The 19,931-nt window shown below is 48.1% G+C and overlaps 1 protein-coding gene across 1 annotated transcript; it reads left to right on the top strand.

Moving 5' to 3' along the window:
• Nucleotides 1–6,258: 6,258 nt before the first annotated feature.
• On the top strand, nucleotides 6,259–17,769 carry PICK1 (protein interacting with PRKCA 1). Its single transcript, XM_014963976.1, has 13 exons — nucleotides 6,259–6,349; nucleotides 7,305–7,396; nucleotides 8,590–8,701; nucleotides 9,178–9,306; nucleotides 9,431–9,497; nucleotides 10,802–10,891; nucleotides 11,329–11,382; nucleotides 11,480–11,542; nucleotides 11,893–12,026; nucleotides 12,814–12,906; nucleotides 13,904–13,954; nucleotides 15,346–15,490; nucleotides 15,761–17,769. The coding sequence occupies exons 2-13, from the start codon at nucleotides 7,356–7,358 to the stop codon at nucleotides 16,015–16,017; spliced, it is 1,236 nt and encodes a 411-aa protein (XP_014819462.1). The 5' UTR covers nucleotides 6,259–6,349; nucleotides 7,305–7,355; the 3' UTR covers nucleotides 16,018–17,769.
• The last annotated feature ends 2,162 nt before the right edge of the window (nucleotides 17,770–19,931 follow it).

The raw sequence follows: 19,931 nt of genomic DNA on the forward strand, positions 1-19,931 counted from the left end.
GCCTGCACGGTAGGACAATGGAGGATGCACCCAGTGAGAGAGACAGGAGTAACTAAATGCCAGGAAGTAATTTTTTTTCTTCCTTTCTTTTTTATCTGGCTTTCTGGCACTCCACAAAGTTTATTACACAGATTGATAAACAGCCAGAAATGATGCCGAGCAACTCCAATTCTGCTTCCTCCTCCCTACCCTGAGTGGGGAAGCTGCCTCCCTCCCACGCATGAGCAAGAAGGGCTGGGGCCACCCGGAGAAGGGCATGACGGGTAAAGCAGTGCCCCCGAACAATTAAGCACTGTCCCAGGCACTGCACACCCCTGTCCCGGGAACAAAAGAGTCACACACAAGAGACCTGACTGTGAAGCCTCCATCCGCTTTCATCACTGACCCCCGGGGCGGCCAGGGCACAAGGTCAGCCCACTTAAACTCCAAACTCAAGACAGAAATAGAGCTGGGAAGTGGGCAAGGGTGGCCAAGTGCAGGGGTCCCCAACCATTTGAGGGGTTCTTTGACTGAGCCATTTCATTTCATCAAAGACACATTTTTTTCTGGAAGGAAAATGGAGAGCAGCGGGTGTGAAGGGAGTAAGGGGGAGGCGGGGTGTTCACCGTGAATTATGACCACTCTCAACAAGAGTCTTTTACATGGTGGAGGTGAGGAGAGGATGGGGTAATTGGGCATGTTAGACCCATGCATAATGAGGGCAAGTCTCTGCCTGTTTCCCACCCTCCACTCTGCCACCACTCATAAGATGTGCTCCCCTTTATGCCCTCTCACTATTCCATTGTGGGGCTCCACACCCCAAGGGCTCAACCCAAGGACCATAAGCTTTGATATCACCTCACCAGACTGGCAGTTCTCCTGGGCTGTGCAATAGCATGCCGTCATGCCCCTGGTGTAGAAAGGCTGAAAGTTCAGTTACCAATTAAAAATGATCAGGCAAGTCCAGGCCCATGCTTTCCACCTGCAGGGTCTCAGAAAATAGTCACCGTTTTTTGAGGTCGTAAATACTGCCTTTGCATGTTATGCTTTCATATAGGTAACAGCTGGACCTTCAGGGGGTCAGCACTGAGCAGTATATTAGCGGTAGGTAAGAATAGATGCTCCTGAGACCTATCTAGGTCTCCTAGGAGGAGAAATCTGTGGGCACAAAGTCAAGGGGGAATGAAATGTGTTTGGTGCATGTGGAACTACAACGCATCTACCACAGAGCACAGTCCATTTCACCAGGCTTCTTCCCTCTGGATAAGCTTCTGAGAAACCAAAATTCAGGAAACCTCAGAGGAAGGACAATTAAAATACCCAGAAAAATAAATAGATAGATAGATAGATAGATAGAGATAGAGAGATAATTTAATCAATGCACAAACCCACTGCTTTTCATCCCCAAAATGTGAAGTTTCACCACTCAGATCAAGTCAGCCAGAACTCTGAAGGATGACAGTATTGTATTCTGCTGAAACCCTAAGGGGTAAGCACTCAGAGCTTGCTGCCCCGCCGGGGAGAGGTATCTCCAGCTTGTCAGTGGAACGAACTGAAGGCACATCTCATTCTGGGAGGAGTTTGAATGCAGCAGCGATAAGATGTACAGGTTGGGAAATAAGCAGTCTGGTAATTTGCAGCCACATCTCAATGCTTTTCACCCCTTCCTCTCTGAGTTGGTAGCCCCAGGATGCAAGCGCTAACAGCAAACACCCACCCTGGTGTGTGATAAACCACTCCTGAGTACAACTGTCTCCTATTCCACTTCAATGGGGGACCACCACCACCTTCATCTCCCACCTGCACCATGTAGAGGTCCCCGCTGGGGTCTGGAGCGCCCAGCAGAAGTGGAGATGTGGGGCAGGGACAGGGCGGGCAAGCTGTGGAGTGGTGGGCAGGGAACACAGTCTCCACATTTACCCACTGAAAGTTCCCCAAAAAACTAGACAACATGGCTCGAGGGACAGCAATCGGTGAGGACGTTAGCTCAGCGTTAATTGTGTTGACACTGACAATAGTAGCGGAAAAGCAGCCAGAAACAGGAGATTCAGCACAGACCCAGTACGGAGGAACGCATCTAAGTGCCAACAGGCCAACTAGTCATGCAACGTGTGATCTGCTCGCAGACTCCTTATTACTGGCGGTGAAAGACAAGCAGGAGGGAGTTTCACCCTCAGAGCCTGGGCTGACTTTTCATAGGTTTTCTATTTAAGGGTGGAAAAATGTCTGCACTTGCAAGCTGAGCCCTCTTGATCCAAGCCACAATGGAAGGCCATAAGCGGTGAGCCCACTTCTCAGGGTAAAGCTGCATTTCAAATTTTTGATACAACCATTAATCAGACCCATTCTTAAAAATGAACAGCTTCCTGTGATTTTTTTACAAGTTGGCTAGCCTTATTTTTTTGGATTTTAGACAACCATTTTCATCAGTAATTCATTACTTTTTCCCTTGGGAGGTGGGGGTGGGCTGGATTTCTAATATTGAGACAGACGTGGCTCTAGGGCACATTTAGGGCACAGATTCAGTCTCCATCTCACACAGAGAGAATCCCATCGATCTTGGGCACGTTGGAGTGACTGTGCACAAAAGGCAGGGTCATTCAGCACATGCGTTACAAAGGGACACACTGAAGGACGTGCATGATGTGCACACATCAGTGGAGCAGCACAAAAGCAAGGCACATCAGACCTACAGGTATGGGCCTTGTCGGTGTCAGCAGGTCTGTTTTTTCACCTCAGTTCTGCCTCTTGTCTTTCTTTCTAATGGTAGGAGCTGCCACAAAAGGAGAAATTCACCGCCTGTTGTTTTTCCCCCTTGCAGCTGCAGCAGCAGGAGAGGATCTAGAAATGGGGTCCCGGGACTTCTTTTAACCAGTTTGTTGCCCAGCGATGCACAAGGCTCTGAGCAATCCTCTTGGGCACAACCAAATGATTTACGTAGCTCAGGTGTTCTCCTAGGTGTGCGGGAAACTTCCCCACCACCACCACCGCTTGCAGCAAAGGAGAAGAAATATCCCACCGTTGCAAACCCAGTACGCCGGAATCCAGGTCCCCCTTCCTGCAGCAGAAATTCTCAGCAGCTCCCACACGGTGGAGCTCCCCCCTTACAAATGAAGCCCAGCTGGCTGGCCTGGTGGCCACCTCCTCAAGGGTGAGCCTGCAAAGCCCACTGCAATGTAACTCTATTGCAAATACATTAACCCCCAGCTGTCAATAGCAAAGTTATAGACACAAATACAGGTTGGGTGGAGAATGGCTGAAGAGCAGCCCTGAGGAGGAGGACTTGGGAGTGCTTGTGGATGAGAAGCTTGACATGAGCCAGCAGTGAGCACTGGCAGCCCAGAAAACCAACCACATCCTGGGCTGCATCAAGAGAAGCGTGGCCAGCAGGTCAACGGAGGTGATTCTGCCCCTCTACTCTGCTCTGGTGAGACCCCACCTGGAGTACTGCCTCCAGCTCTGGAGCCCCCAACACAGGAAGGACATGGACCTGTTGGAACGGGTCCAGAGGAGGGCCACGAAGATGATCAGAGGGATGGAGCATCTCTCCTGTGAAGACAGGCTGAGAGAGTTGGGTTGTTCAGCCTGAAGAAGAGCAGTCTCCAGGGAGACCTTATAGCAGCCTTCCAGCACCTGAAGGGGGCTTACAGGAGAGATGGGGAGGGACTCTTTATCAGGGAGTGGAGTGGTAGGATGAGGAATAATGGTTTTAAATTGAAAGAGGGGAGATTTAGATTAGATATTAGGAAGAAATGCTTTACTGTGAGGGTGGGGAGGCACTGGAACAGGTTGCCCAGAGATGATGTGGATGCCCCATCCCTGGAGGTGTTCAAGGCCAGGCTGGATGGGGCTTTGAGCAACCTGGTCTGGTGGGAGGTGTCCCTGCCCACGACAGGGGGGTTGGAACTCAATTATCTTTAAGGTCCCTTCCAACTCTAACCATCCTATGATTCTATATACTCTGAGGAGGGGACAGATTTAAAAAAAAAACAAACAACAAAACCAAAACCCAATGCATTTCAAAGTAAGTATTTTAAAAAGATGGATATTCCACCACCTCTCTGGGCTGCTGCAACAGTGCTTACCCACCCTTCTAGTAATTTTATTTTCCCTTTTATCTAACTGGAATTTCCACGCTGCAGCTTGTGACCCTCCCCTCTTGTTCTTTCGCTGCGCAAAAGCCCTGGGAAGAGCCTGGCTCTGTCTTCTCTGCATCATCCTCCGCCGCAGTCAAGCGCCATTTTACCGCTGAGCCCCAGCGAGCTCCTCACGTGCAGAGATCAGGGCCCAGCTCATCAATCCTAGCGCTTTGCTGGTGTAAAACTCCTGTCAGCGACCAGGGTCAGGATGTCAGTCTCTTCTCTTCAGAGAGCTCCCACCTGAAGGACTGCGTTTCTCATTCAGCTTCCCTTCATAAATAAATCACCTCTTAGGCCCAGGACTTCAAAGTGATTATTAACAGCATGCTCTTGCCCTTGTACTCCAGCAGAGTGGGTGGCTTCAGTCGGTGTTTTGATGTTTGCAGTCGAGAGGCTCCCAGGGCTGCACACTGCAAACACTAACCGCCCTCTCAGCCAGCAAGAGAGGTCATCGTCATCAGCCCCGTTCCTGGTCACGGAGGAGTTTTCAGTTCAAAGAGCGCAATTTTATTTTTATTTTTGATCTGCGTCAGCAAGTCAAGTTTCACAGCTTAGTAATTGCTCAGAAGCCAGCAGTGGCTGGAGGAGATGACACATAATACAACAGGTGACCACATTCTTCTGGGAAATCAAAGCATTCTTCTCCCAGTGATGGGGCTGTCTTGATGGAGGCAGAAAATTCATTTGAACACCTAACCACTACCCCCCCGCGCACACAGCGCAGAGGAGAAAAACACGCGGAAGCTTGGCGATCCTGCCATGCACATGGCAGCCCGGTGGTTTTGCACACAGCTGTGCTGACTGGCTTCCAAATCACTGCTTCCACAGGTCACCACTGGCCTGCCAGCAGTAGGGGCGATTGTGCCAACCAGTTTCAAAGCTCTTTGTGTCCCCGCTGTCATCTGAATCATCAGTCTGGGGACGTGTTCACATTCACAAACGTCTTTCTGAAACGTTCCCTGCCGTGGGAGGCCGGCACTGCGTATATTTTTACAGGGTACATCACCTTTGTCACTTTTTTGAAGTGACAAGTGCAAGACAGCATATTTTCCTCGAGGTGGGCAAGCTTTGGGTGTCTGAAGAGCTGATAGCTCACCACGATCCACTAATAACAACATGGCAGGACAGCCATGGTGCTGCTGTTTTACCTGTGCTGTGAAACCTGTGCAGCTCAGTGGTTCCCATCCTCTCCTTCTGCCGCTGCCACCACTACAGCTCCCCTTCTGCAACTTACTGAGCCCAAAGGCTCTGCCTCTGGCTGCCCCAGCAGTGAATGGATGTCATGGTTTGGGCCAGACTGGCCCATGACTGATGAAAGATGCTCTCCCCCCCCTCTCACTCCAAAGAAGAGAGGAGGAGAGAGAAAAAGATTTAAGCATTTAGAAGGAAATAAACTACTTTAATTAAATATTAATAATAAAATAAATAGGAAATAATGAAATAGATACAATATACACAAAACCAAATCAGGCTCCCAGGATGATGTCACTGGCAAGCACTGGGGAAGTCCCAGACTGGACTCTGTGATGAATGGGAACTGGATTCCAGACCCAGAGTCAGGAACACACAGATCAGGGTCAAAGGCAGACAAACAGACAGAGCCCTCAAACGTCAGCCATTGAAGAAAGAGGCCTGACCCTTTGATCCCTCAGATTTTATAGTGAATGTGGGGCAGATGGGATGGAACACCTCCTTGGTCTGATTTGGGTCACCTGTCCTGTCTGTTCCTCCTGCAGGTGCAGCCCCTCTAGGCGTTTCCATTTCCAACCCTCTAACGGGGCAAATAATGAAGTTATCTGACCTTGGTTGTTACAGTGTAAGAGCTTGGTTGTTATAAGCAAGAGCCCCTCTGCATACCATTCCTTGGCATTAACTAGACACAAGTCTTATCACTCTGAGAACGATTTCTGAACAATATGCTGTAAACTTCAGGGATTTAGAAGAGGCTTAGCTCAGAAGTGAAATTACTGAACGGAAAGTCGGTTCTCAAGCGGAAGGGAGCCCGGGCTCGGGGCCGAAACTCCACCGCGGCCGCCACCCCGCTCTCGAGATGGCGGACAGCAGCGAGCTGGCCCCGCCCCCCTCTGTCTCCGTCCCCAAGGCAACGCGGCGCGAGCGGAGGGGGCGGGGCCTCCGCCGGGCTGCTTCCGGGTTGGCCCCGGCGGTGACGTGTCGGCGGGCTGACAGCGCCGGGTGGCGGGCGGGGGCCGCGTGCCGGGCGGCCGCTTCCGGTGAGCATGAGACACTCCCCCCCCCTCCAATTGCCTTCTCCCCTCAGGGGCCTGTCATGGCGACCCGCCCCCCCAAACGGCCGGGCCGGTGCCCGGTGACACCGTCCCCTGGGTCCGCGGGCCTCGGGCCACCGGGAGACCCCTCCCTCAGGGCCCAGGGCCGAGCCCCCCATGCTGGGCCCGAGCCCCGCGGCCCAGCCCCGGTGAGAGGGCGGGGGGATGGCGGCCCCGCCGGCAGGGCGCAGCGGCAAAGGGCCGGGCCCGACGTGCGAGGCCGCTGCCGGGAGGGGAGGCGACGTGGCCAGCTGCCGGCGATGCCCTGGCCCCTGGGCGGCCGGTGGGGTTGGATGTGGCGGTGAACGCCCCGGGGCAGCGTCACCAGGCCTTTGGTGCTGCCCAAGCAGGAGGGAAGCCAACCCGAGCCTGCTAATTGCTGTCCCAAATGGAACAGAAAATTAAACAGGAGGGTTTGTGCGTGGGGTAATAATGAGGCTTTTTTGGGTGAAAATTGGTTGCAAAAAGCTTTGTGTAGCCTTTAGATGAGCGATGAACGTCAAAAAGTGTCATAAATTGCTATGAAGTCAAGAACAAAATGGAGATGTTTAACAGATACAGGGGTTGAAACTAAATATCTGTAGCAGCTGTGGCTCTGGGCAGGGGGAGCGTGTAAAGAAGCAGCTTCCAACATGTTTTGTTCTGTGCTTGGAAAAAACTGCACACCTGTGGGTTTTCAAACACGCAGCATTCAAACTTGACAACTTTCTCCTGTCTCCTTCAGAGCAGAGAATCAGAGACATGACATGTTTTTAGTTTTTGATATAGGAACAGAGACCACAATGTGACTTTCAAAAAAAAAAAAAAGGAGAAGAGGGGGGATTGACAAGGGTGATGGGTTGATTCTCTGCAGTTTTCTATCAAGATCGCTGGTTGATTGGGTTTTATTCTTTCTTCCCAGGGAGTTAGGAATAAGCCGTTTCTGGTGAACAGGCTCCACTTAACTAAAACAATGTTTGCAGATTTGGATTATGATATTGAGGAAGATAAACTGTGAGTATTCTGCTAGTCTTTTCCTGTTTTTGCTAACAATAGAAATAGTCTTTGCAGCCAAGACCTAATGGGAGTGGATAAATTTACCTCCTCCTGACACTGGGTGCTGAAAAGTCAGACTTGCTGTTCAGTCCTGATTTCTTGCTCCCTCTGGGGACTGGGGATGAGGCATTGCTGTGCTGGTGAGCAAAGGAAAACACTTTCTGTTTACTCTGCAACGACTACCTTGCGTTTCTGAGTGCAAAGCAGCGCCAACAAATCTTTTGTAAATTAGTGGCCTTAGCTAGAGAAAAAAATATTTACAATGTAGGAAAGATAATAAGAGGCGGGAAGAAGTGGAGACAAATTCTGGACTCCTTAGGTCTGAAAGGAGGAGAGAGCACTTACATTTCCTGAGCAAGTAAAAGGTTAGATGAGATTAGCAATGAATTTGACGTGGAGCACTTGTCTTGCATTTAATTTACACTGTGCAAGTTTTCCTCTCGCTCCAGCACTAAGAGCAGATGAAACACTCTCTAAAGCATAGTAGTGTTTCCTCAGTGCCTAGTGATGGATGAGGGTGTCTCTCCCACCTCTAATCCTTGCATGCAGTCCCAAAAAAATAGCCCAGAAGGTCTTTCTGCTGGCCCATGCTGATAGACTCTGGTAGAGATGATGTGATGAATTCAAGGGACTGGAGCATCTCTCTCTTGAGGAAAGGCTAAGAGACTTGGGTCTGTTTATCCCGGAGAGGACAGAGGGGATCTTATCAGTGCTTGGAAATATCTAAAGGGCAGGTGTGAAGAGGATGGGGACAGACTCTTTTCAGTGGAGACTGGTGGCAGGACAAGGGCCAACAGGCACAAATGGGAACACATGAAATTCTGTCTGAACATTAGGAAAAACTTACTTTGAGAGTGAGCACTGGAACAGGCTGCCCAGAGAGGCTGTGGCGTCTCCTCCTCTGGAGACATTCAAAACCCACCTGGATGCGTTCCTGTCAAACCTGTTCTGGGTGACCTTGCTTTGGCAGAGGGTTTGGAACTAGATGATCTCCAAAGGTCCCTTCCAACCCCTGCCATTCTGTGATTCTGTAATTCAAATGTGCAGTGCCCATTATGTTTCCAGTTTGCATCGACTCAGGTACCGGAGCTGTTTCATACACGCAGCTTTGCCTACCGTGTTCAGTTATTCATCTACCCTTTCTCATTTAGGGGGATCCCCACTGTACCTGGGACAGTGACCCTGAAGAAGGACTCTCAGAACCTGATTGGGATCAGCATTGGGGGAGGAGCACAGTACTGCCCCTGCCTCTACATTGTCCAGGTGGGCACTCGGGGACGAAGAATCAAGCATCTTTGTAAAACGGTGTTGGCCTGAGAGATGGAAAGAATGGAGAGTCCTGTGCTATTTGTATTTCTCAAAGCTGGAGATACCATTTCCCTTTCCAGTGAATAAGATTTCCTTACCGTAGTACCTAATAGATGTGGAAGAATTAAATTAAGACTTCTGAAATTATCCTTCTCCTTGGAGAGGATGTTAGAATTCACAGGGGAGCGGTGTGACATTCTCAACATCAAGAAGTCCTAAGCTTGAGGAGGTATGTCCTGCAGGCAAGAACTTCCTGAGAGAACAAGGTGATCAGCCTACTTCTTAGTTAGGAAAGGAGAAAAACCATGAACAAAATACAACTGAGTTAAACAGGAGGAATTTAATTGTCCCTTTTTTGTTCTTCAGCCTTGCATTCGCCTTCCTCTTCCTCCTGATTCCAGAATAGCTGTGCTCTTTCTCCTCTCCTCTAGGTATTTGATAACACTCCAGCAGCCTTAGATGGCACCGTAGCGGCCGGTGATGAAATCACAGGTGTGAATGGGAAGTCCGTCAAAGGGAAGACGAAGGTGGAGGTGGCCAAGATGATACAGATGGTAAAGGTGAGAGGTAGGAGGGGACCACTGGAGCTTCTGGGTCATAATGCACAGTTTTATTGTCCACTGGTAAAGGAAGCCACTGCTACTTGCTTCCAGCACGGCAGTTTTGGATTTGCTCTTTCTACAGGGAGAAGTAACAATTCACTACAACAAGCTTCAGGCCGACCCAAAGCAGGGCAAGTCTTTGGATATTGGTAAGACTGGTTTCCTTCTCCCTAGAATGTTATAGTGACACAGAGAGGTGAAAGATTGGTCCCAGCTAAAACGGAAGTAAAATTCTGATATGGTTCTTCATCTTAACTCAGCCATTTTCATATGGGTACTGTCAAAGAGAATTCCAGGTTTAAAAAAACCCTTCCCTGACTTCTTGAAATAGTCTTGAAAGTTAAATTGAGGCTTGACTGCTATTGTGGGAGGCTTGTTTTTCTGTGCTGTGTTTAGCGTGGATGATGAAACTCAACTAGATAATAATTTAATGTATTTATTTTGAATACATGTAAATTGTGCTGACTTGTTGAGAATTTCAACTATACACAGAAATGTATCTATTGTAAAACACTGGTTGCAGTTTCTCAGCTTGTAGAACAGTGATGAAATCGTATCTACACTCAGTTTTGTACAGCCATAAATTTTATAGGAGAGAGGGGAGGCTTTATTTCTAAAACAAAGTGTGTGTTTTGAATTAAGCCTATGCAGCTGTCTCCATTATATGGTCTAACTATCTCACTTTCCTAAAAAAATCTGTCCTTTTTGCTTTCATTGCTTTTCATGGTGATTAAGGTGCTAATGAATTGACAGGGGTTCAGGAAAATGAGGTGGATTTCTGGGGAAACAGAAGTGTGGTGAGAATATGATGTTTTCCAGAAATGCAAAACACTGTGGCTCCAGCTGAGTTCTTCAGAGCTGCAGGCACTTGGAACCCCTGCAATTTGCCTCTAAAGAAGTGTAGCTGATTCATCTCATTCCAAAGAGGGCATAATTGTCTCTAGTAATTTGCAGGGTATGACCACCAAAGACAGAAATTAATTCCATCAAGGAGTGACAAAAGGATTTAACTATGATCCAAAAGATAAAAGTAAGAAGAGGGATAACTTTGAGCGTTAAATCCTATTCGTCTTGCTTTTAGCTTCGTCTCCTGACTGCAGTTGAAGTAATATAGCAACTAGCGTAAGCAAAGTTTAGTTCCAAATATCATGATAGGTAGCTTATAGCAAAGTGTTTCATTGGAATAGTCTTCCAAAAGAAGTGCTGGAGCTCTGTTGATTCAAGTGTATAGCATGTGAAAGCAGAACAGGCAGATGATAAAAGATGTGCTCTGCACATCTAGGTGGAACATCTAGTGTCTGTGGTATTTTTCTGCTCAGTACCTCAGTAGTGAGTTAAGTTCAGACTGGCCAGTTTATTTAATGCCTGAGAAAGTGGTGAAGTGTTCTGGTGTGCTTTTCATGCCCATAGAAATGACTCTGATCCTGGTTTGCAACTCTCTTTTGGCCTTTAGTATTGAAGAAGGTAAAGCATCGACTGGTAGAGAACATGAGCTCAGGAACAGCAGATGCCCTGGGGTTAAGCCGAGCCATACTTTGCAACGGTAAGTGTTATCCAGGAGGACATTTTCTTAAGGCAGCACTTACCTTCTTGTTCTTACCAATGTTTTATAGTCACCTGCATGTTCCACATTATTCATTCATAATTCTTTCCTAATGCTATAACTCACTGTTTTGATTGTGTCTGCCCTTCCTGAGTGATATATCCTGTTATTGGGGCCATTAAATATTAGCTAAGGTCAATTTAATTTAAAGTGGAGACTCAGTGAATGCTGATAGGTGATGGCACCACACTGTAAAACTAGTTGGCAGTTATTTTAAAAACTCCCCATGTTGGATCAGGGGACACGCTTTAGAGGTGAGAAAAATTTGAACCAAACATATGAAACTGGTGCTCTTCCAGTTGATAAAGTTTTAACTATGTCCTGAATTTGACTGTTGTAGTTCTGTATTCTGATTCTTTTTTTTTTTTTCCATTTAGATGGACTAGTGAAGAGATTAGAGGAGCTGGAGAGGACTGCAGAGTTATACAAAGGTAAACCGTCTTCCATCAGACACCAGATGGGAGAGAAGGATGCTTCCATTATGTTTTGGTGAAACGACTTAAACGTTTCTTCTGTCTTCCACCACAGGCTTGACAGAGCACACCAAGAGTCTTCTCAGGGCTTTCTTTGAGCTATCCCAGACACACAGAGGTAAAGAACCTTGGGTGAAGGGAGCAGAAATCTTTGACCTCCAGTTACAGGAGTTTTAGTCAGTACTTAGGTGCACGATTCCCTCACTCAAAGAAAACTAAGTGTTCCAGAAATAAGTTGGGATGGGCTGCTCTCCTGCCATTAGTGGTCATGGTGCTAACACGGGCCTTGTCTTCCACATGAGACATTGAAAAAATGTCTCCCTGCCAACTTCTGCCCTTTAGGGAATATGTAGCATCATTCCCCAGCTAATTGCGAGGTTATGGGAAGGAGTTGTAATATTGGAGGCAAGATTCTTCTCCAGGGTCAACCTCTTCTTTCATCTGTTTGTATTTATTACCTTCATCCAGCATTTGGAGATGTTTTCTCTGTCATTGGTGTACGGGAGCCTCAGCCAGCTGCCAGTGAAGCCTTTGTGAAATTTGCTGATGCCCATCGCAACATTGAGAAGTTTGGGATTCACCTTCTGAAAACAATTAAGCCGGTAAAGAATTTAACCATAGGAATAAGGGGTCTGGAGAAAAGGGGAATCTAGAAAGACAGAAGTGTGTGTTTGAAAGTGTGGTCTTATAAATCATTCATTCTGGGAAGAACTGTCGTTGTCTGCTTTCCTTGGGGGAACTCCCTTCAGAAGGAACCTAAGAGGTAACATAAGAAATATATCAAGCTTTGACTTTTGCACATGAATGTATTACTCTCCTTCTCCTTTGGGGATGATGGGGTAGTTTGATCAGTGTAGTCCCTAGAGCCTTTTCCCTGATATTAGTACTCATAATTAAAAGATGTCACTAAATTTAAAAGAGTTCAGGTAAGCAATCCAGGGACACTTTAAGGATTCAATCATTATATTTGAGCGAGAGTCTCCAGGGAATCTGTCCATGTAGTTTAGCAAAGAGAGTATTAAATGTTGATTTGGGCACCACTTTATGTGCGATGTTGGATTGACAGTGTTGGACAGTGGGCCTCTGAACCAGGGAGAGCAGTTTCCAGAACTAGTTGAGAATGAAACAAGATTCTTTGAAAGAGCACAAATTCAGACTAGAAGTGAGGCATGCATTTCTAACGCTGGAGCCACTTGCCAGGGACAGTATTGGATGCTCGCTCTGTGGCAATTCTGAGGCAAAATCAATTATTTTCTTTCAGATACGCTCTAGTCGAAAAGACTTAACTCGAGGCAGTCTCATGACCTGTGCTGGTTAGAAGGTTGCACTTGATGAATTGTAGTCATGCTTTTTGGTCTTAGATTTAGCAACAGGATGTTCCCCTTGCAGATGCTTACTGACTTGAATACATATCTGAATAAAGCCATTCCTGACACAAGGCTGACTATCAAAAAATACCTGGATGTCAAGTTTGAATATTTGGTGAGCTGCTTTTTTTGTTTGTTTGTTTGTGTTTTTAGTGTTGGTTGAAATTGAGTTTCCTAGAATTATATCCTGTACTGCCACATGTCCATCCTTCCACAATCCATGCAAGAATGCATTATTTTTTCCAGTGCTTTGTCTGTTGCCAGATTAGTCAGATTCAGACACCTGCTTTTGACCCAGTAGCTCTCACTGGTAAGAGAGATCTCCCAGAACCAAGATGACTTATCTTCTACATGTCCAAATTAATTTCTTTATTTATTTGTAAAGAGTTCCTATGCAACTTATGCTCTTGAACTTCCCTAAATAGCTCACCAGCCTCAGAGTCCATATTTTTCAGGTAGTTTTGGATAGTCCTTCTTTAGACGTATTAAATCATTGTTAAATCATGTTTGTTTTCATTTAGACCATGCTTCTTTTCCCCTCCCTCCCCATTCTACTCACCCGTTGTTTTCTACACCCTAAAAACCAGGGTATGGTTGTTAAGTGCATCTGGTCTGTAACTGTAGGAATCTTTTTCCTCTTACCAGTTTAGAGAAGTATTTGGAGCTGCAGCCCTGGGGCAAGTGAATATGGCAGCATCTCTTCCCACAATCAGTCCTTCCCACAATTTATCTTGTTTTTCCCCCTCTTTAATTAGTCCCTCCTCATACTTTTCTGGTGCTGTATTTTCCCAAAGAGTAGATGAATGTAGGTTTTTTCTCTTAGATTATGTTTATCTAAAGTATTTGCTCCTGTAATATAAATATTAAGTGCCTTGTCTCTCCCCCACCGTTTTCTCTTCCCATCTTTCTCTAAATAGATTTTCTTTCCACCTGGGATGTTTAATATAATCTGATCCCACTGTGCTTTCCCCAGTGTCCCTAGCTGCAGCATCCATGGGAGGTTTGAAATGGTACAACCCTATGGCTATGAGTGATAATGAAATTGCTTCTAATTCTTAATATTTTCTTATTCTTTTGCTTTTTGCCTTTTTTCTTTTCATAATCCTACGAAGTCTTACTGCCTGAAAGTCAAAGAGATGGATGATGAAGAGTACAGCTGCATTGTGAGTACCAGCCCTGTGGCAATGACAATTGCATACTCTGCTTCTGCAGCTCCCCTGTGCACACTGCCTTCTAATTGCAAAACTGCTCCTGTGCCTGTCTGCATCCAAACTACATCCTACAAATTACACACATTTGTCCTTAATATATTAGAAATTGGAGATCCTTGAATGCTACTTAGGAAATGCTGCCAATAACTGTCATGAGGCGCTGGTGCTGTGGAACAGTAGAGGGACCAGACATCTCCCCTGTGGCTTGTTTACTCGGTGGTTGCCTGTCTCAGTGTTTAAGTCATATTAGCTTGTGTAAGGAGGATTAAGGTGTTATCTTCACAGATGCCATTTGTGTGGAGTGTACAGCTTAGCAGTAATTCTGGACTTGTTTCTGAGAAATGGAGGTTTAGCTTCTCCAGCAGAACGCATGTGAAAGCTGCATTTGTAGTTGAGGAAAACTGGTTAAAGGATCTCTCTTAACAGTAGGGTTTTTCCCAAAAATAGGTAATTTAAAATCAAAAGACTTAAAAAAAACCAACCACCTGACAATGTTCTCTAGTAACAATTTGCTGTCTGGTTTAGAGTTTTATGACTAATGCTTAACAGCACTGTTTAGGATAGCTAAAGGTTTCCCTATGTGCCCAGTTTCCCTGCATAAAAATAAGGTCTTGTTTTATCCTAGGGATCGATCTCAGAGCAGGGATTTGGATTTTTGGAAGGAAAAAGACTTTCCTAACACAACATTAAATTATATCTTTCCTGCTAAATGTTAAGGAAAGTATCCCAGTCTTGCCTGACAGAGTTGGATTATGGCACATACAGTCTGCCAAGTCATAGTAACACGGGATTTTTAGATATGCTACATTTACAGGTGCAAGAGGAGAATGCTGTTTTGCTGACAGACCTAACCCCTTTCTCTCAAAACTCTTTTGTAGGACAATGTATAAGGTCCATCCCTGCTGGTTTCCAGTGTTAGGTCTGGATGGTTGTAGATATCACAGGGTTCCCTGTGTAGATGTATAATGTGTCAGGCAATCATAATAGGGTAAAGCTTGCAGAGGAGGGCACAATGTTTTGTGCAATTGGTATAAATTAATATATTCTTCACACCCTAGACTTGTTTGTTCGTAGTGCCTGCCTGGATAGTTCAGATAAGAAGCCTTCTCCATGCTAGGTTGAAGGGTGTCTGTCCTTCTGTCTTTGCTTAGTAATGCTGCTTTTCTTTACCACAGTTGGCATGTATTTGGCCTTCAAAACGGCCCCGTTGACTGCCAGTTTGTTGCTGTGGCTCAGTGTTCCTAATCTTTTATGCTTTCTGACCACGGTTCCGGTGAGCTTGAGGGGGCTGCAGTAACCCAAGGTCATTGTGGGAGTCTAAAATGGCCCCGTGTTTTTGGCAGGCTCTGGGCGAACCCCTCTACCGGGTCAGCACCGGGAACTATGAATACCGCCTTATCCTGCGTTGCCGGCAGGAGGCTCGCACACGCTTTGCCAAGATGAGGAAGGACGTGCTAGAGAAAATAGAGCTCCTGGACCAGAAACATGGTGAGTACCACTGCTGCATCCAGCACCTGAAGGGCTCAGGCAGACACGGCTATGGTCTTTGTGCTCCTCCTTCGTCTCAGCCCTTCAGAGTGTTTGCTGAAGAACCCTTCTGTGGCTGTGCCCAAGAAATCCGCCCTCAGGGGCCAAAAGGGATTAATGTGTAGGAGACTGTAATTAATATTGGTGAGGGAGGCTTGGTCACAGGCTTTATGCTCTGCTTTTGAAGGATTTTTTTTTGCCTGATTTGTTCCCAACTTGTCTCTTCTACAGTGCAAGACATCGTGTTCCAGCTCCAGCGCTTTGTCTCCACGATGTCCAAGTACTACGACGACTGCTATGCCGTGCTCCGAGATGCAGATGTCTTTCCCATTGAGGTGGACCTTGCCCGCACGACTCTCAACTATGGGCAGAAGGACACGTACACGGACGGGGCGGAAGAAGAAGAGGAAGAAGAAGGAGGAGGAAGTGAGAGAGAGGGTAGCGGGAAGGAGGAGGCAAATGGTGAAAAGCTCATTGATGATGCCTGAGTGTGCCAGCTTGGCCAGAGGAAGGACTTTGCAGACTGTTATAAAAACATGTATTTCACATGGCAATTCATCCTCTGTGATTTCTGTGTATGTCCAACCTGGGATTCCTCCTCTGCTTTGGGTGGGGGTAGCTGGTTGGATTGGGACCAACCTCTGCTTTCCTCTCCCTTCCCTTGCTTGTTTGCCTGGATATTCCTTTTTCCTCCAGAGACTTCTGCTGCCCAGCTCGGGTACTGAGGTGTGGGGAGGAAAAGTCTCCCGCCGCACCGCCACGTGACGCTGTGTGCAGACAGGACACTGCTGAGCCTGTGGGATGCACCCCTCCCCTCTGGCACATGGAAGCCAGTTAAACATCTGGAGATGATTGCAAATGGTGAGAACAGCTCCCTTCGGTCCTCCCCTTGTGCTATGGGAAAGTGTTAGCACCAGCATTGTTTTCTTCACCCCACTGCTCACTGTCTTCACTCTTCCCATTCTCTGGCCTGTTTTCACTTTCCTCTCTCCTTTCCACCTCTCCCTGTGGGCTGCAGGATGGATTTTTGCAGGATGATCACTGCCACTGTTCCCAGCTCTCTGTCCCACTGTTCTTAAGGAATGGGAGCAAGTCTGTGGTGGTGCCCCAAAACTGGTGGTGGTGCATGTGGTCTGATCATCGCCCCCCGTCCAAGGGGCCAGGGGGAGCTCTCAAAGCAGGGGCTGGTGGAAGTAGTTGCCTACCATGCTGAGCTGCCGCAGCCCTGCTGCAAAGATTTGGAAGTCTCTTCCCCTGGCTACCGGTCCCTGAGCTGGGGTCCTCTTCATGGTCCCTGAGCTCCTACGCAGCTGGCTCTGCTTGCACACTCCATAGCCACATCCCAGGGCTAGAATCCTGCAGGATGTGGCTCTGCTCTTCCCTGTGGGAAGGAGGGACCTGGCTTAGGAAGGAGCCCCCTAGTTCAGCAGAGAGGCTGGGGTGAAGGTGCTTGTCTGAGGCTGGCAGATTCCTGGGAATAGGTTCCTGGGAATAACAGCAAAGCTGCACGCGTTTCCTTTCCGTCATTCTCCTCTCCCACAGCACCTCGTGAGGGACAGTGACCAAATGTGCTTCTAGAGGGTGTGCAGCCAGTCCTGTGCACTCTGTCCCTGTGCAGGCACCAGGAGGAGCCACCTTAGAACCTCAAAGGAGGTATCCTGTCCTTAAACTAGAGAGGAGAGACAGGAAGCCTTGCAGAGAGAGGAAGACGTGGCCTGTAGGCAGAGGCTTTGAGATCTTTGGTGCCAAGCATGACTAGCGTGCCACCCCCTGCTCTCCTCTCTGCATAGCTGTTTTGCACTGCCCCTGGGCCAGCCAGAAGCAGTAGCTCATGTCCTGCTCCCCAGCATGAGGGAAGGAGGGGGGAAAGGAAAACTTGAGGCTGTTCTTTCCACCTTCCTTTCATCTTCTGCCTCCATCCTTGCGGGCTGATCCCAGATGCAGATGGCACTTTCTCTTTTAGCGGGCAGCACAACTGCCAGGCGTGGTGTGCTTCCCAGAGGCAAGGGTTTGGACTTCTCTGTCATTACGTCCTAGTGGTAAGGAAATAAGTTATTTAAGGGCATTAATTTATGATCAAGATGTTTGTTTTGTTTTTTCTCTTTGATTTTTTTTTTTGAGCTCCGTCGTCTCTGTGGGTGCCTGGAAGAAAGCCATTCATGGTCAAGCTGCTCTGGAAGATTTAAACGGACTCTGATGTACTGACTGTCGTCTCTAATAAAGAAAAAGATGACACTTCATTTCCTGTCCTTCGTGAGTTTTCTTCAGTGATTCTTTTTTTTTTTTTTTTTTTTTACTCATCCTTTGGTTTTAATCTTAAAATATGATGGGAAGAAGGAGTGTCATGTGCTGCCCATTATTTTCTTGCTCACGCTGGTGGATACTCTCTCTGCAGCACAGGTTTCCAGAGGAGGCGGCTTATAAATGCCGTAGCAAGGCCAGTCCTCCCAGTAGTACCAGCATCTTGGCTTCCAGAGGGGAACAGCAGCCTTGTAAAGCCACCAGTCCAACCTGGTGGCATCCTTGGGCGCCCCTCCAGCTTCTCCACACAGCTCAGCTGTTGCATCACAAGCCTGAGCTGATGCTTAAGTCCCTGATCCTCTTTCAGAGCTCTTTGTTGTGCCAAGATGCGGAGCGGTTAAGAGGAACAGGAGAAAAGGCTTCAGCAGAGCCCACCTGAAAGCCAACGAGGCCAAGGTTTTTTTTGCAACCTGAGTGGTGGAGGGGAAGGAAGAGGGCTGGGTTTCTGAGCACTGTCTTGGGGGAGATCTGGTGCCCCAAGGGCCTTTTTTTGTGCTTTTGTGAAAAGGTTTAAGAGCGAGAGGCTTAGTGGGAAATGACTGGTGACAAGGAAACAGAGGGGACCTTGTTCTCATGACCTGCTTGGCGCTGACGAGGGCAGTTGCTTTCACGCTGTGGACCTTGGATCTCTGGGGAGCCGTGGGCTGCTTCTCAGAGGGCGTATTGGGTGAATAAGGGAAACTCAGCCCAGTGGAAGGGGTTTGGGGTTGCTGGGGAAAGAGTTGCAAGGACAACTTGGTCCAGCAGAGCAGAAAGAGTGAGCTTTCCTTGCGGGGAGGGGAGAACAAGTTTGGGGCGCAGTGAATGGATGCCTACGGGGCTCCACCACCCTGGCTGCTGCTGCCCGTTCTCCCAGAGCTTTGCATCTCTCTGGGGTTTGTCGTGGTGCTTAGTCTGATTTGGGATCTTTCTAAGTGGGTTTGAACAGGAATAAAGCCCAAAGTCACCGCTGTGACTGGCTCACAACCAGAGCTAATAAGGGTGGTGTTAGCCAAAGTGGGACAGGCTTTACCTTCTCCCCTCCAATTTCCAGGTCTCATATCTCTTCTTAAAACTGTCTTTCTCCAGCAGCTTTATTTTGCTCATCATTTACTGCTCTTTGCTTGGGAGCATCTGGAATGAAACCCTTTCCTCCATGTCCCCACTCCCTCTCTGGGTCCAAATGGCTTTGCAGGTCCCGCAGGCTTTTACCCATTACCCCTTTATTTGTGCTCAGTCTGGTCTGGCCTGAAACCCCCGTTTTGGTGGTCCCATGAGCTGCCTCCCCTGTAGCCCTCTGCTTAGTGTTTGATCCCTCGCTGTAGTCACAGGTTCCCCAGGGCCCCTGAGGTGAAGCAGTTCAGGAAACCGGAAGAAAGGGCTTTGGCCGGGGGTGTTTATGAAGGATCCAGTCCTAAAGCAGATTAGGGGTGGTTTAAGCATGCCAGGGAAGGTTGTCCTCTCTGAATCTAGAAATCCACCACCGCCACGGGGGTGAGGGGGTCATGCCTGCCTTACCACGTGCTCCAACACCCTCCTCAGTGGCACCCACAGGGGCTGCGGCTTGTCCTTCTGCTTCACCTTTGATTCCTTTACGTAAGGGGGTTTTCTCTATTTAAAAAGGAAAACACACAGGCGTCTGGTGCCGGTCCTGCTGAGTGGATAATCGCTGGGGACACGGTTATTTACCTGCCCTGAAACCCCCACCCCCGTAGGGGCCAAGTTGTTCCCTTCACACGTCAAAAGGACTCACTTCAGCCCGGATGAAGCCGGCTATTCCTGTCGGCGAGGCTCCCACCCGTGGCTGCTCACCTAATGGCATTAGCCTTTCTCAGATGGCTTCTTCTGGCCCCTCGGCAGCGGCCTCTCACCCAGCGCTTCCCTACTGGGAAAAGCAGCACCACGTGTGACACCCGCAGAAGATGCTCCGGGTGGTTGGAGCTGGTGTCCCACCAGGTTGGTGAGTGCCCCAGGGAGGTATTGCAGGGAAGGCAGTGTCTTACCCCTCCAGCTGGAGGGGCCCAGGTGACGGCTATGAACTACACCACCTCCTGAGCCTCCAGCCAGCTTGCCTGGCCCTATCCCAACCGGAGCGGGGAAGTGGGGCGGAGGAAACACTGAC

This window comes from Calidris pugnax, unplaced genomic scaffold, assembly GCF_001431845.1.
Source record: "Calidris pugnax isolate Ruff unplaced genomic scaffold, ASM143184v1 scaffold44, whole genome shotgun sequence".
Lineage (NCBI taxonomy): Eukaryota > Metazoa > Chordata > Aves > Charadriiformes > Scolopacidae > Calidris > Calidris pugnax.

Bases quoted from the DNA above. Each gene is read 5' to 3' on its own strand.
- PICK1 (XM_014963976.1), top strand. From the start codon at position 7,356: ATGTTTGCAGATTTGGATTATGATATTGAGGAAGATAAACT. The intron at 12,907-13,903 runs GTGAGCTGCTTT...AATCCTACGAAG, and splicing joins ATGTCAAGTTTGAATATTTG to TCTTACTGCCTGAAAGTCAA. The intron at 13,955-15,345 runs GTGAGTACCAGC...TGTTTTTGGCAG, and splicing joins ATGAAGAGTACAGCTGCATT to GCTCTGGGCGAACCCCTCTA.